General features: G+C 32.6%; 1 protein-coding gene across 3 annotated transcripts in view; it reads left to right on the forward strand.

Annotated features, from left to right (window-relative positions):
* The window catches only part of Stat92E (Signal transducer and transcription activator Stat92E), a 68,711-nt gene that overhangs the window by 47,853 nt on the left and 5,482 nt on the right, over positions 1-15,376 (forward strand). For 2 of the 3 annotated variants that reach the window (XM_089641553.1, XM_089641554.1), the window contains exon 19: positions 13,449-13,641. In XM_089641553.1, the coding sequence (XP_089497679.1) occupies positions 13,449-13,638 (190 nt within the window). In that variant the 3' untranslated portion in view covers positions 13,639-13,641. Of the gene's footprint in view, positions 1-61; positions 5,168-13,448; positions 13,642-15,376 lie in introns of those variants that run through there. The other variant, XM_089641555.1, reaches the window with a different exon arrangement.

Here is a 15,376-nt window from a genome sequence, read left to right on the forward strand (position 1 = left end):
CATCCAATTGCATAAATATCTAAAATCCCCTGCCACCTCTTAACATGCTTTACCTTTCCAGTTTTCAGAGCTCAGTCATGCAATTGTAAAGGAAAGCCCCCAAAATGACACTTCCAGTATTACAATTGACTATAATATGTTACTTATGTTGGCGACGACGCATTACACTTAAGCTAGGCTTAACCCGTTCGGCTGGAGAGGCAGAATTAGCAACGTATTATTCCACATGCGCATAATGTTATATTATTGTAATTTATTTCTTTCTCTGTATTGTTATATTAACGCATTTATTTTATTGTGATTTTTAATGAAATCAAAAACAGACGAACTTGTACTAATTATTTTACGTACTGTCCTTAAATTATTGGCATCTTGGATTCATTTGCAATATTATCTATGGAATTGTGTGCAATTTTTCGACATGAAATGTATTGTCTTTTGGTGCATCTGTCCCTTAGATTTTTGTGTATGGTATTTCATATAAATGAGTAATATATTGAAATTTCGGATTTTAATGCAATATCTATGAAATTTTTCTGCAATTATTTAATATATTTAACTCTGTCGGAAACGTTGGCCAGAGAAGAAAGTAGCGCAACGCGGCATAATACCCCAAAAATATATCACTATAATTCTTGGCCGTGAAAATTTTAACCTCCGACCTGAAAAGCAATGGACAGAGCATTAGTGCGATTTTGTATGAATGGCATTGAAGCCAAATCTAGGGTGAGGAAAAATTATCTGGCAGCCATCTTGTATAACTAACTTTTGAACCGATTTGTATGCAAAGTGGTGCATAATGAACTATTATTATTTGTGTTGTTAACGCAGTTATAACGGCTTACGATTTTTGGGGTATTTGATGAGGCGACGGATGGTATAAGTCATTTAAAAATTTAAGTAGTTTTAAAGGCATCTTCCCCCTCGACCCCGGCTTCAAATTTATCTCCAACAGCTCCGTCCGTGGCTTTTTAGGTCCATGATATGAAGGGTATAGAAGCAATGTCTGCAACCTTTCCTGAAATCTAATTGAAAGCATTATTTTCATTTGACATGTTTTGTCTTTGGTAATCTAACATTTTGTTAATGCTATTTCATATAATCCAGTGTTTTTTTGGCTAATATAAACAAAATGCTAACAATTTAAAGACTGTACACATCATTGTAATAATATGAAATGTTTTTTTATATCTTATACACTTTATATATTAATTTTAAGTGATTATAAAATCCGTACATAATTTACGTACTTTTTTGACAAAATGAAAAATATCAAATATTTGATCAACTTCTTTTGAAAGTTATTTTTAAGTTTTAGCTTATAAGAACAACGTCATTTTTACGACACGTAAAAATTATTTCAGCACTGTATGTATTTTATGTGTTTATATTTTGAAAATTAAATACAGTAATCCGTAATTATACGCGAAAGTCAGTGAGAGGAGATGAGAAAGAGAAAGGTTGGGAAGCACCTGGCTATTCAGATCTGGATGCTTAATACGTTTCAAGCCATTTAAAGCAACTTTTAGATTCTTAATGTTGGTTTTAATATGTTTTTTCATCTATTTTTTATAGTCTTGATTGCAAATAATGAGGATTACTGTATTTTAAAATTGGCTCCCCATATATTGCGGCTTGCTGAAAAATTAATGTGACAGTTTGACTTAATGTGCTGTTGTCAATATATTATGTATATGGAAAATTCCATTGAGTGTTTTTCTAAGATATTTGTTTTGTATTGAAAATGCAAGGTGACACTGTAAAAGATATGCATTTATATATATTAGGCAATTTTTTGATTTTTATATTCCCAAATAAAACTAGGGTAAATATACAGAAAATAGAGACACGTTTAATACATGCTTTTAATGGAAAAACCATAGTTTTACTAGCCATTTTTAAATTTTTTTTTATGGATAATTTGACGTTTCCATGTTTTGACATAATAATTTTTAATTGTTTTTTAGGCTGGTTTTTTTAAAATTTTATTTTTGTTTTAATTAAACCCAAACTGACAACCTAACTACCTATTTTAGGGTTATAGGCTCATATTTTGCATATAAGAGAATGGAAAAAATAACCTCAAAGCTTTGACATCAATAACAATGGCCGCCAAGTAGAAATTGGTTTTAATTTGAACGAAATAACTTTTAAAATGCAAACCTAAAGATTTACTTCTCATTATTATCTAACTCCTACTGAGTATTTTTAAAATCCAATGTGCGTATTAAGCGTGTCCCTATTTTATGTATATGTGCCAAAACGCGGTAGTTTTGTGAACAGTAATGTTGATTACTCCAACTTAACAGCTCGCAACGGTCGTATGCTCTAGCGGAATAAAAAGGTACTATCAAACACGGCTACCAACTTAACAGGATTGACCGGACGCGAAACACACAAGCAAATTTACAGACAGACGAAATGCAAAGTGGTTGAGTCGAAACAAGACTTTGCGGTGCTCCGAGTCCACTAATCTCTTGTGTGCCAAAGTACCCTTAAGGATATTTACAAAAAATTATTTCTCTAAATATGAGTAGAGTTTCTGGGGAAACTACTTATGTTCGATTATATTCTATTTTTATGAATATACACGGTGTCCGGAAACTCGTAGTACAAGCGGGAAACTGGAGAATCTACACCACATGGGGAACCCAAAAAAACATAAAGTTTTTTGATTTGAGCATTTTCAAAAAAAAAAAAAAACAAAAAAAAATATTTTTCGGCTATTTTAGGGTTAAAGTTTTTTCTGGTGTTTAGGGTTGAATAACAGATGTTTGAACCCTGCAGAGCAGAAATATTTTATGATTACACCGTGTTAAATGAAGGGTGATTTCAAAATAATGCTTCAAATCCGAGTTTCTTCATTTGTTTTACTTTCAAATAGTTTTAATTAGTTGGGTACTTTGATCTTCAGTAATAATTTATAAGAATTTGATTTAAAAAAAAAAAAAATCAACATCAAACTCGATTTACTCGATAACGAAAGCTCAAATAAAAAAAAAATATACTACAAAATCGACTCCAAATGTGATGTAGATTCACCAGTTTCCCGCTTGTACTACGAGTTTCCGGACACCCTGTATAAACACATTAACTGGTAAAACGGTACAATTTACAAAAACATTATTTTTCAATAAACAAGTAAGTTATTACGAAAATAGAATCAGCTGGAGCACGGTGAAAGTTGAGCGTCGGTGATCAATTAAAAAGTGATATAGGGTCATTAAAAGCGATGAAAACTGTAAACATAATTTTTGTTTCATCGCTTTTCGTCGTTAACTCCGTTAACGCTGTAGTGGCAAAAGTCAACTCCGTTAAAGTTATAATTCTCGGAGAAAAATTTCCACTCCGTCTGTGTTATTTATCTAAGAAAAAACTGCCAATATATTTACATATAGGTATACTCCGCTAACATATGTTTTTACATACGATGATAACTTGCAGGAAAACGTGCAAATAACTCAATTATTACGCTGGTAACCTCGCGTTACATCTTAATGTCATGAGGAAGTTTTCGAGCTTTGATAAATGCATTGACAGCATTTATTTTCAATGGCAAAAGACAAACATTCCTGGGTTGAGAATAACCTGACGACGCAGTGGGAACACACGGCATCTGTTCACTTAGCTACTAATCGTTTGCAGTGTCACCTTGAATTTTCAACCCATTGCCCAGTTGTTATAATATCAGGCAATTTTCCTTAGAGATATTCTCAATAAATTAGGATATATATTAATTATAAGTGCACTCTTAATCCAAATATTGTTTTTATCGTTACTTTTATAAATCGAATGAGTAACTTTATACGTATGTTACTGTTACTGCTGTGTTTATGGTAACCCAATCGAGCTTATAGACAATTCTAGTATTATTATTAAGTATGTATGTTTAATTATTTCGGTTGTTTTTTGGCAACGGTAATTAATTCTGTCCATTTACAATGAGTAAAAAAAAATTTTTGTAAGCAACTTAAACATAGCGCCAGAGTTCACACGTGTTTGAAGGATGCTGTGAGTTGAACGGAAATGTGCGTGACCTATAGACGAGCATTTAGATATTCAGATCAGGGGGTCTAGCATAGCGAAATCGATAACTTTGTAGGCGTAACTACCGATGATTTTACCGCCAATTTCCCTAGCACGGTCATAGCAAAAATACTAATTAATTGACTTTGTCCAAATTGTCATTGAAATTATTAACTTTAATATACACAGTCTGTTGTCTAGCACAGTGAAATAGATGACTTTACCATATCGGATTGATAGGCGTAACTACCGGTGATTTTATACCCATTTCCCGAGCGTGGTCGCACCGTTAAATACCTAGACCAATGTTGATAACGTAATAAATCAGAATTCGATATACGCTGGCAACACTGGCGCATCTCTCTATAAATTGACATTCCTAAACATCAGAGGGCCACGTAAAAGTTAAAAATACTATTAAATTGTCAATTTCGAATTACAATATTAACCTTAATATATTTTGGCAGTCTGCATGTACTTTTTGACACTAAAAAGAGAGTTAATAATTTAGTTATAACTAATAACTTTTCTTTCTCGATTGTCTCAGATGAATTAATTAAGTTTATGGATTGTGTATACGATTTCTTTCAGTTCTAAGAGCTTCACCCCCATTCATTAATAAGCCATTTATTTTGCATAACTAAAGACATTATCCAAAAAGTTGTGAATATTGACAGCTTATCCGACAACTTGGAGGCCGCGCTGAACGTACCGGCTTTTGTCTACCGACTGTCGCAATCACATTCTGATTTTGTTGTTGCAAATATCGCTAACTGAACATAGATGACGGTTTTCATCAATATCATATTGACGCAAGGCTTTATCGATCGTGCTAGACCTCCAGGTTACCGAACAAAGCTAAAGCAATTTCAAGCGACAAAGATTTCTCCTCTCTAACGCGTATCGAAAACATATAACAGAAAATCTTGTTAAGGGTGAGCGCTGGCATCGTGAACTTTGCACAACTTTTTCTATTGAATATTTTGAGGTCAATGCAACTGTATTCAGCTCTCTTGTGTCATTTCAATCATGGGCTATGAAGCCTTCCAATATGGATTTCTAAGTAGCAATTTTTTAATTAAAATAAATAGATAATTGATATTTGAAACAATGTATAAGAAATTACTAAAATATGGATAAAACAGGTTTATAAAAAAAAAAAAAAATCTAAAATGTTTTTTTATGAATCTAGAATCACATTTAATATTACAAACACTTATAATTACAAGTATATCAATTTAACCTTTGCTTAGACCCGTTGACCCGTTGACCCGTTGACCCGTTGACCCGTTGACTCGTTGACCCGTTGACCGTCATATCTCAACCCGTCAGTGCGTGTTAAATTTTTCCAGAGCGCTGATTTTCGATTTGTGACTGCGTCAGAGGCATCGTAATGTAACCGACAAACACGTCGAACGTCGTTTCTCGGCCCGTCAGCGATTGATCAAATTTCGTAAAACGCTGATTGCCGATCTTTAATTTGATTTTGTGTGACGGAGTTCAAACAGTTGGGCATAAATTTTATAAATTGACTTATTTCACAACAAATTTATGACATTAAAATGAGGATAATTAATGTGAATTGACTGAATTTTTTGATAAAACCAACGGCTTTTCATTTGATAAAATTTTGCGACCCAAATAGGATTGTTTGAATCAGTGCTTATTCATACTTGTTGACGTAAACCACAAAAACTGATTGTGTGTATCTTTGCATACTATCGTTACAGTTATTTTTATCATGTTACAAACGAATTTTTATAATACTGTAATTTTCTTTTCTGAAGTCGATTAAAACAAGTTCGAAACATGCTGTACGCAAGCTATGCATCTGTGTGATATTAGATAAATGTATTATAAACATTATCACTTCACTTTTTTTTTGCCGTTTCATCTAAAAATAATCTATAAATAAAAATGTTCGTTTGTTCAAAATCTTAAATCTCCAAAAGTTCTTCACAGATTGCTTTGAAATTTTGATACAACATTCGAATACGCGTGTGTTTTTATATACCTTTATCATATAGATGTCACCTGCGACATGTAAAAACAGCGCCATCTGTTGGACGTAAAAGAAAAACGCATATCATTCCTCTATCTGCACAGACAGATTGAGCTACAGCAACGCGTGGCGGAGTACAGCTAGTTAAATATTAAAATTCACAAAGTTTCATAAAAAAAAAAATCATATTTCGGTCGGAAACTTTGATTTCAAAAAAGTTGTATTTTAATAATTTTTTTTTTTAATTTTTAGATTTGAATATAAAGCGTGGTGCTTTCTCTTTTTAACACTGCTTAGTTCATATTTCTAACTGTGACGGCAAGAGAAGCACAACGATTTCCATGAGACGTATGGTATTTAATTATTTCAAGGTTTTAAACCAGCTTTTGTTCTTTCCAGACGACTCTAAATTAATTAATTACGCATTGTGTTTTTAAAACTTTTTCAATGTTATTTTCATTGAAGCTAAAATATATCATTAGCTCAACACGTATTACAGGTTTAGCAATGTAATCTTTAATTAAATACAGGAAGTCTGTTGCTTGATGGTAAAATACTGATAACATATCAAAGTTAGTCAGTCATAGTAGACTTTGAATTTGGAGGTCGCAGGTTCAAATTAAGTAAAATTTTATATTGTTAATTTGTTTTATTTTACGATTAATTAACTTAAAATAATCTACAGCGTATTTGCGTCACGATTCAAAGTGGTAGATAAGCTCATTATAGCCCCGACGTAAGACCACCGTTCAGAATCGAAACTTTCCTTGAAATGGCTTTAGCCGTGTTTGGTGACCTTCTCGCTACCTTCACTACAGCGTACCCCGATTGGGGATATCATAGTTTCACTGGCTCCATACGGTTGGGATTCTTGTGCGGTTTTAACACAAACAAACATTTGTCTATTTCGCGCAAACACTGTATCAAGCTTCTAGAGTTGGCGAGATTTAATTTTTTTAAATTTTATTTGATAGCCCTAGTTAGTGGGAAGGAGTTTGGGATAGAGAATCGTTGAGCAGGATCCGGCTATTAAGATCTGGTCTCAAAACACAGATAAAGTCGTTTCAAACAATGTTTCGACTCTGATTCTATTATAATTCTTCACCAGGCGATATTGAGAGTAATTACCACGCTGGAGAGTGCCGAGAGGCTGACGGAAGTACGGAGTTGATAATGATGAGAAAGATAAAGGTTGGGAAGTTGTATATTTGTCATCAAGCAACATTCACCCGTTATATTATAATAAACGTACGAACAATGTTGTATTTTTCGATGTTTTGAATGGATTGTGCAAAATGATGAATTGTTGTGAATTTTCGGCTCAAAGTGTGTTTTGTCAAAATAAAATTTATACTATAAATATTTTTATGTTTCCATAGAGCTTATTAAATTGGGCCAATATTAGATATTTTTCTAAACGTTTAGAAAAAAAAATATCGCCAAAATTTACGAAATCTCTTTTTTAGGTCGAGTTATTGTGAAACTCTCATTGAATTTGATCGAAAGCCGAGGCAGAAATTTTGTAAATATCTCTAAACCGAATTTAATATTGCAAATTAGGTTTGAAATAATAGAAAGGTTTCCACGAAATTAGTATTTTAAAAACTTCTTTAACATAACTCTATACACTGTACAATGCAGTGCATTTCAAGTTAGTCATAATTTCAATAGACTGCAAATGTAGTCAGGCGTACAGTAGGGGTTAACATGGACTGCAAATGTCAATGTTGTCGTCGTTGTCAAAAGTGACGAGGGTTCATACAACTCTACCTAAATCTTCTTTAAATTAGTGTTACGATAAATTAATTATTATATTAAGAACTTTTCGAAAATCAGGGTTTTATTTGAAATTTTGAAAAATATCACTTATAATTAATTATATATTGACCAATACAACAATTACTGATTTTAAAAATATTGCACTATACTACTACTGGCATTTCGAATGTAAATTATGAGTAAGAAACGGAAAGCGAAAACTTGCTGACTTAGACCGCGTGGTTTTAGATCACCGCTCAAAAATGTGAAGAATGAATTTTTTTAAGAAAATTTACAATTTTGTATGTTTGGCTAATTGAAAATGATATATATCACTTCGAATTGCAAGTTTTGTGCACCTATTCTAGTAAGTTATACCAGTACGATGGGCCGTAATGACAGTGGAGTAAAAATCATAGCTTTATGTACCTAATTTCTAATCTCCGCGTAATCTTGAACAAAAACAAAATATAAAAATTGCCAGCCGGCGAGTCACGCCAAACAGAATGAGACCAGTTTTAGTTCAAACGTGTAATTAACGCAGTTAGAATGACTTTAGATTGGTCCTTCTGTCGAATTTATCGTTGACAATTTAATCAGGTTTCTGAATACTTTCAGATCCCTTTGAGACAGAGTTAAAAAACTAACAATTGTCAAAGTGTTAAATTTCTTCCAAGCAAACAGAAGGCATCGTTGTGTGTATGGGTTTATGACGTCGATTGTATTCAAGTTACAACAGTATTTTTGACACAATTTCACGCTCGATTTGAGAGTGATCCGTCTAATTGACGATACATTGTTAACAGACCGATTATCATCTCTAATGCTGCAAACAGACATGATAAAAATGCACGAGTCGGGCTACAAATTACGGGAAAAGAACGAAGTAACCACAAGCGGCGTTTTGTGTTCTTTTGCTTCGTTCCTTCCCTGTTAGTCGTGGTTCAGTTCAGCAGTTGGCTCGCTTGTTTATACGCACCCTACTGCACTGACGCAATGTAGGGATGCTGAATGGGGGACGAGCAACTGGCGTCTGTTTTTCCTCCTTCATATAATCCGGGAATCTTCAAGAACCTCATTAACCTTTTGAACGCGTTAATTTGTTCCGTTTTATCTATACCCGTACGCGGTACATATTTTCAAATACCTATGCACGCAATTAAATGTCAAATTATAGCATTCTGGCATGATTTATTGGACTATATAGACAGAACAGATTATTCTCCACAATATGATAACAAATCCTCGTGTGTCAACACTCTTAGATGTTTATAAAAACAAAATCATAAAATTTCATACAAAGACGTACCGTATCTTTTGAATGTGGTCCCGCCATTCACTCGGCGTGTGTGTACTTAGGTGATAGACACAAGTGGGACACCATGAGCACTTATCATTTTTTGTTATGAAAACTTTTTCTAAAACTGGACACTTAAATTTTATGTCACTTAATATAATAACAAAATTGAACTAACGCCATCCGTTGACAAAATTGCAAACTATAGCACTCGAAGGCACGAAGAGGCTCACTTGATTATCGATGTTTTTTTAATGAAATACAATTTTATTTCCAAGAAATTCTTGTAGATGTCAGTATCGTGATAGTTCTACGAATGTTCAAGCGAGCGGGAAATAAATTTATGTCAAAAGACCGCTGGAATATCGGCATTCAAAGTTGCCGTATCAACTGTTGATACAGCCGCGTGTGAGTATGGACTTTTTGCCGTAACAACAGTTGATACGGCCGCATGCAAAGAGTTAATAAATCTCTTCCTACATCGCCTACCTTAACCCACATCAAAACGCTACCCACAACCGTGTGTGGTGATAAATTACATGAAGTTGGGTTGTTAAGGTTAAACGTGACGCTCAACTTGCCATAGGCGGACCAAATGAACAGTTTCGTCAAGCGATTTGTAGTTAGATTAGATAGAATGAAATTGCTCATAGATCAGCCGTAATCGTAAAATTGATAAATCAATGTAAAATTTTAAAAATATATAATGATATGTTATTTGTAGCCAAACATGAAAATTTGTACTTATAATAAAAAACTTCATTTTAATTATATTGAAATTGAAAAAAATTAACGAATTTATCTACCATATATCAGGGTATTTGTATGACAAAGTCAAAATAAATTTAAAAATTACATCCACTAATTAATTTTCAAAATGAACATACAGGTTTAATAAAAAATAATGTCAATTATTAAATGTTATTTTTAAATTACTTAAAAAGTGAAACACAAAAAAATTATATATACACATATATCGCTTGGCCAAATTAAAAATTTGATGAAAAAAAATTGCCTAAATGATTTTTTGAAAATTTTGTGCCAAATTAAATTTAATTAAAATCATTGTATTAAATTTTATAAAAAACAAAATTTATCGATGAGAAAAGTGACTTTGATTTGTGATTTTTTTTTTAATATAAATTTTATTTTATGAGATTTATTCAACGATGATGAAAGCATTAAGCATAAGTTGAAGAAAGGGACCTATTTTTGCATTTTGTTCAAGTGACAATTTTCCAGGGCCTCTAAGCTGTAATTTTTTTACAATAAATTGCATAATATTATTTTTAATTAAAATTAATTATGCTACTTATATTGTCAGATAAATAATAATGACGGTACTTTGAGTGAGTGAGAAAACCATATACGCTTTACCCTTTCAGATCTGAATTAAAATTCATTCATTAGACAGCAAATTTGATCTCAAAAGGTGTATTTCACTTACCACAACGAATAACATATAAAACTATACACAAAAAAAAACACAATTGTATTTTATTCTAAATTTCTGTATTTTCAAAAATACTACACTCAAAGTGCCGTCCATTTTATGATAAAGTTGTATTATGCTTAAAAGACGTTATTTCAATTTTTTTTTCCGTGTCATTTAGAATAATGACAATAGAACAAAAAAAAACATTTGGTGCAATTTTTATTTAAAAATAAATGATAAATGTTTGGATGTTGGTGAAAGTGCGTTTGTAATGTTATTATTGTGGAAAGGAACAAGCACTAGTTGTATATTTATGATTATTTAGATTTATTATTAATTTCATTTATTCAATTGTGATATATTTTGTTTGTGTACTTTTTACGATAATTTTTTTAAATTTTTGTATTAAATTTTTATAGACTGAAAGGTGTAATTTACACAATTCTATATACGTTAAGTTTAAGTCATTGTAATCATTTAATGTTAACATCCCATTTAAATTTACGCTAAACGGTTACTCTCAAATTTACGTGTACTCCAAGCGTAAAGTTTTACGCCATTCTCAACCCATAAACTAACTTCATTTGTTTTATTCTTGACTCGAATATCTTTCGAAAATCATTAATTTTAGACTGAATTCTCGTTGATTATTGTGAAATTATATTGAACTGTCTTTTTTATTAGTGAATTGTATTAAAAAATCTTTCTTAATTGTGAATTGTATCAAACAATTTGAATCGTGAACTTATTTGAACATGCTACTCAATTTTAAATTGTATTGAAAAATCTTTCTTTGTGAATTGTATTAAATAAATAGTCCCTCAATTTATTGTGAACTGTTTTGAACATTCTTTCGATCCGTAAAACTATTGACCAATCTTTTGAATTGTGAACTTTATTGAATTTGTTTCATTATATTAAACATGTTTCTCGATAATTATGAACTTTATTTAACATGTTTCTGAATAATTTTAAACTATGTTGAAAAATCAATATTTTTGTTTTGAACATCTTTTCTCATTTTTGAACTGTATTGAACAATCTTTCTTAATTCTGAATTATATTGAACAATCTTTCATAATTCGGAATTATATTGAATGATCTTTCTTAATATTGTGATCTGTATTGAACAATCATTGAATGATGAATCTTAATTATTGTGAACTGTGTTGAACAACTTAACATGTTTCTCAATTGCTAATTTAACAATCATTCTTCTGAACATATTTCTCAATGATTTGGAACTGTATTGAACAATCCTTGATTGTATTGAAAAATCTTAACATTAAACCATCCCTATAAAGAAAGCAATTGTTCAATGCAACATTATGTATTATTAATTCTGACTTTATTATTTGACAATCTACTTTGTTCTTCTTGTACAGAGTTTGCCTCAGAGGTGAGGCTGGGAATTGTGTTTCAGGAGGCAGTACACAGCACTGTCTCGTTGTAATCATCGGTTATTAAGAATAAATATTTTCAGTATTACGTGTAATCGCAGTGTTTTTAATTACAGGCGTGTCGAGGCATTTAAAACACGACAATAACAATGTTTATAGGTTTGCTAACACAATCCACATGAACTATTTATAACTATTAAATAAATAATTCAGCTTTCAAAAGGCCAAAGTAAAGTGTTTGAAATCATTTATCTAAATTATTTTATCAAATGAATCCATTTACAGTAAAAGATTTCTCATTTTAAAATTTGGGATAAAGAGTAATTTAAATAAATGTACTGTTTTAGAAATTTTAATCAATAGCACCATTCCTATTGTTATGCCGTGCTGTGCTAGAATATCTGTTCTGCCGTGTGGTATCATGAAAAAGTCGTGGCGACGACTACAGCCGAAATTTGTTCTTGTTCGCACTTTCATCTTGTCATGTTCTGAAGAGCTATTAAATAACATAGTTTTACTACCATTTTGTACATGTTGTATTTTCGTGTTTTGCCAGATGCCGACATACTTCTTTAAATTGTGTTTTTTCTCTTTCCCTCCCCTCTCTTTCCGACCCTTTCGGCTGAGGAAGAAAGAGAGAAATAAATTTGCAGCACAGACAGTAGTAATGCTTCGACTATTATAATTTTGTTAATTATGTTTTTTTGTCCAATTGTTTTTACACACTTGCAACACCGATCAATTAAGAATTTAATTTTTTTTTTTAATTCATAGTTTAAAATATGTTTATTGACCGTACCGATAAATATAGGTCGTAAGTGATTTTTTCACAAAACGTAATTTTAAATGTAATGAAATATTGATTAAAAAAAATTAAATACTTCGTTAAATTCATGATTTTCAAAATAGTCAACGGCTAGTCTGTGTTGCATTTTTAAATTCGGAACAGAGAAAAAACGTCTTTCGTTTGTTTTTTTTTTTTCAAGGATTTAGTTTTTATTTTTGTTAACACAATGTCGAATCACCTGTCTAACGTGCTGCAATTTTCTTTCTCTTTTTCCGGTCTCGCCAACGACGTCTTCAACATTTATACACACACCTAAAAATTAACTAAAATAATAAATTAACCCAAAACAAAAATGTTCCAAATTTGATAAATATAAACAAATGATAATTAAACACACTTACATAAACAAATAATGACTATAAACACTCTTTTGTAAACAAATAACATGTTTACTTAAACAATAATTACTATAAACACACTTACGTAAACCAATATTACAAAATAAATACACTTTTATCAATGAATAATATTTAATTAATTATATATGTAACCAAAACAATAATTACACACACAAATGACAATAAAAAATACTTTTAAATCAAATTTGCATATACAAATGAATTATAAAAATCAAACGCACTCGTGTAAACAAATAATGAAAACACACTTGTGTAAACAAACAAAATGACACATTTACACAAACAATGACGACACATCGCTGCCACGGACGCCATGACCATCAGCTGCTACACGGGCGCCGCCACCCCGCTGTCGCACGCGGGCGGGTACGGGGGCGGCATGGACTATTCGGACATCGGAGGCCAGCTGGAAGGCTTCGACGACTGCATGGATCTACAGAGCTTCGGCTGCTTCCCCGATCTGGCCAACCCGCTGTTCCCACTCTCTGGCGGACAGCCACCCAAGTCTAACTGATGCGTGAGTGTTTTACTTTTATACCCATTCACATATGGAAACCATTATTTTCATGCTTACCATTTCATATATTTCAATTACCTACCATTAGTGAAGAAATATGTTATATTTTGGAACGGTACTAAGTTGACAAAAAATGGCCACGTCTTGAACATAACCATAGACCACATGAAAGCATCTGTCATGGGTCTCTGTTGGTATCGTACATCATCAAAAGTATATGCGAAATTCGTAATACCGAACTAAATAAACATACGTCTTATATAATTACGTAAATCAATGACAGATGTCTAATAATATCCGCCATCTTAACCTGTACCAAAATACAGGGTTTTCCAATAAGAGGTGTTATTTTGAATAGCCCGCTATTTCGGTAAATGTTACTTTTGAAGCTGTCATTTTTTGACATTTGACAAGTAGAAACTACGCCACTAATAAAAATGGAACGATACACGCTTCAACATTTGAGTGAATCAAATGCAAATCATCTTGAGTGATGAGGCCCATTTCCACCTCGGTGGCTTCGTCAACAAGCAAAATTGTCGCATCTGGGGCTCGGAAAACCCAAGAGTTATTGTTGAAAAGCCTCTCTATCCTCAACGTGTGACTGTTTGGTGTGGTTTATGGTCCGGCGGAGTCATTGGACCTTACTTTTTCGAAAATGAGGCTGGAGCAACAGTTACGGTGAATGGATTGCGCTATCGAGAGATGATTAATGATTTTTTATGGCCGGAATTGGATGGTATTGATCTGGACAACGTTTACTTTCAACAAGACGGCACTACGTGCCACACAAGCAACGAAACCATTGATCTTTTACGATTGAATATCAAAATAACACCTCTTATTGGAAAATCCTTTAGAACACATCCTTTTTTTTAATCCCTACCTTTATCATCATGGCCTACCAACTTGCCCTTTGTTAATTTCTATATAAATTACATTTGTCTTCTTGCCCCTTTTCTCGCTTGTCTTCTGGATCATCTTGCCCGTTACATTCGTTTATACTCTGATAACTCAATATCTCAGTATGCCAAACTGTCTCTTCTGTCACTTAAACTCTGGATCCATTTGCCTAGTCTTCTTTCCTTCTATCAATAGATTCACTTGTCTTTGTGGACCTACTTTTTTGTTGGATTTGCTTGCCTCTAGAATCAATTGCTTTTGTATACCGATTCGCCCTTTCAACAATTGACCCGAGACTTTCTTGCAATAGTGTCACTTGGCTTCTGGATTCTCTTGCCTTAGTCTGCCAAACTTGACCCAAGATTATCTTGTGATAGTGTCAATTTCCCTCTAGATTCACTTGTTTGAGTATACTGATTTGCCCCTTTCAACAATTGACCCTCTTACAATAGAGTCACTTGCCTTAGTCTGCCAAATTGTCCTATTTATCACTTCCTATCCATATTCATTTGCTTTAGTCTACAACTTGTCCCTTTAGATTCACTTGACTTTGTGCACCGTCTCATCCAAGAGACAAGTTGGTATCTGCATTGATGTACTGACTTGTCTTTTTTGCTGCTTTCCCTCTAAATTACTTACATTTGTTCCTTTTCACTTGCTCTAGTACCCACAATTCCTACATATCCACTAATCCTGGTATACCAAATAATTGTCTCTTTTGTTACTTTCCCATTTACGTCCACCAAAGTTTGTGCTAACTTGTCCGTTTTGTTACTTGCTCTAGTGCCCACAATCCCCATACATCCTCTAACCCTGGTGTACTAATTAATTG

The sequence above is a fragment of the Hesperophylax consimilis genome, chromosome 17 (assembly GCF_061612785.1).
Source record: "Hesperophylax consimilis isolate HC1 chromosome 17, BYU_Hcon_1.0, whole genome shotgun sequence".
Classification (NCBI taxonomy): Eukaryota; Metazoa; Arthropoda; class Insecta; order Trichoptera; family Limnephilidae; genus Hesperophylax; species Hesperophylax consimilis.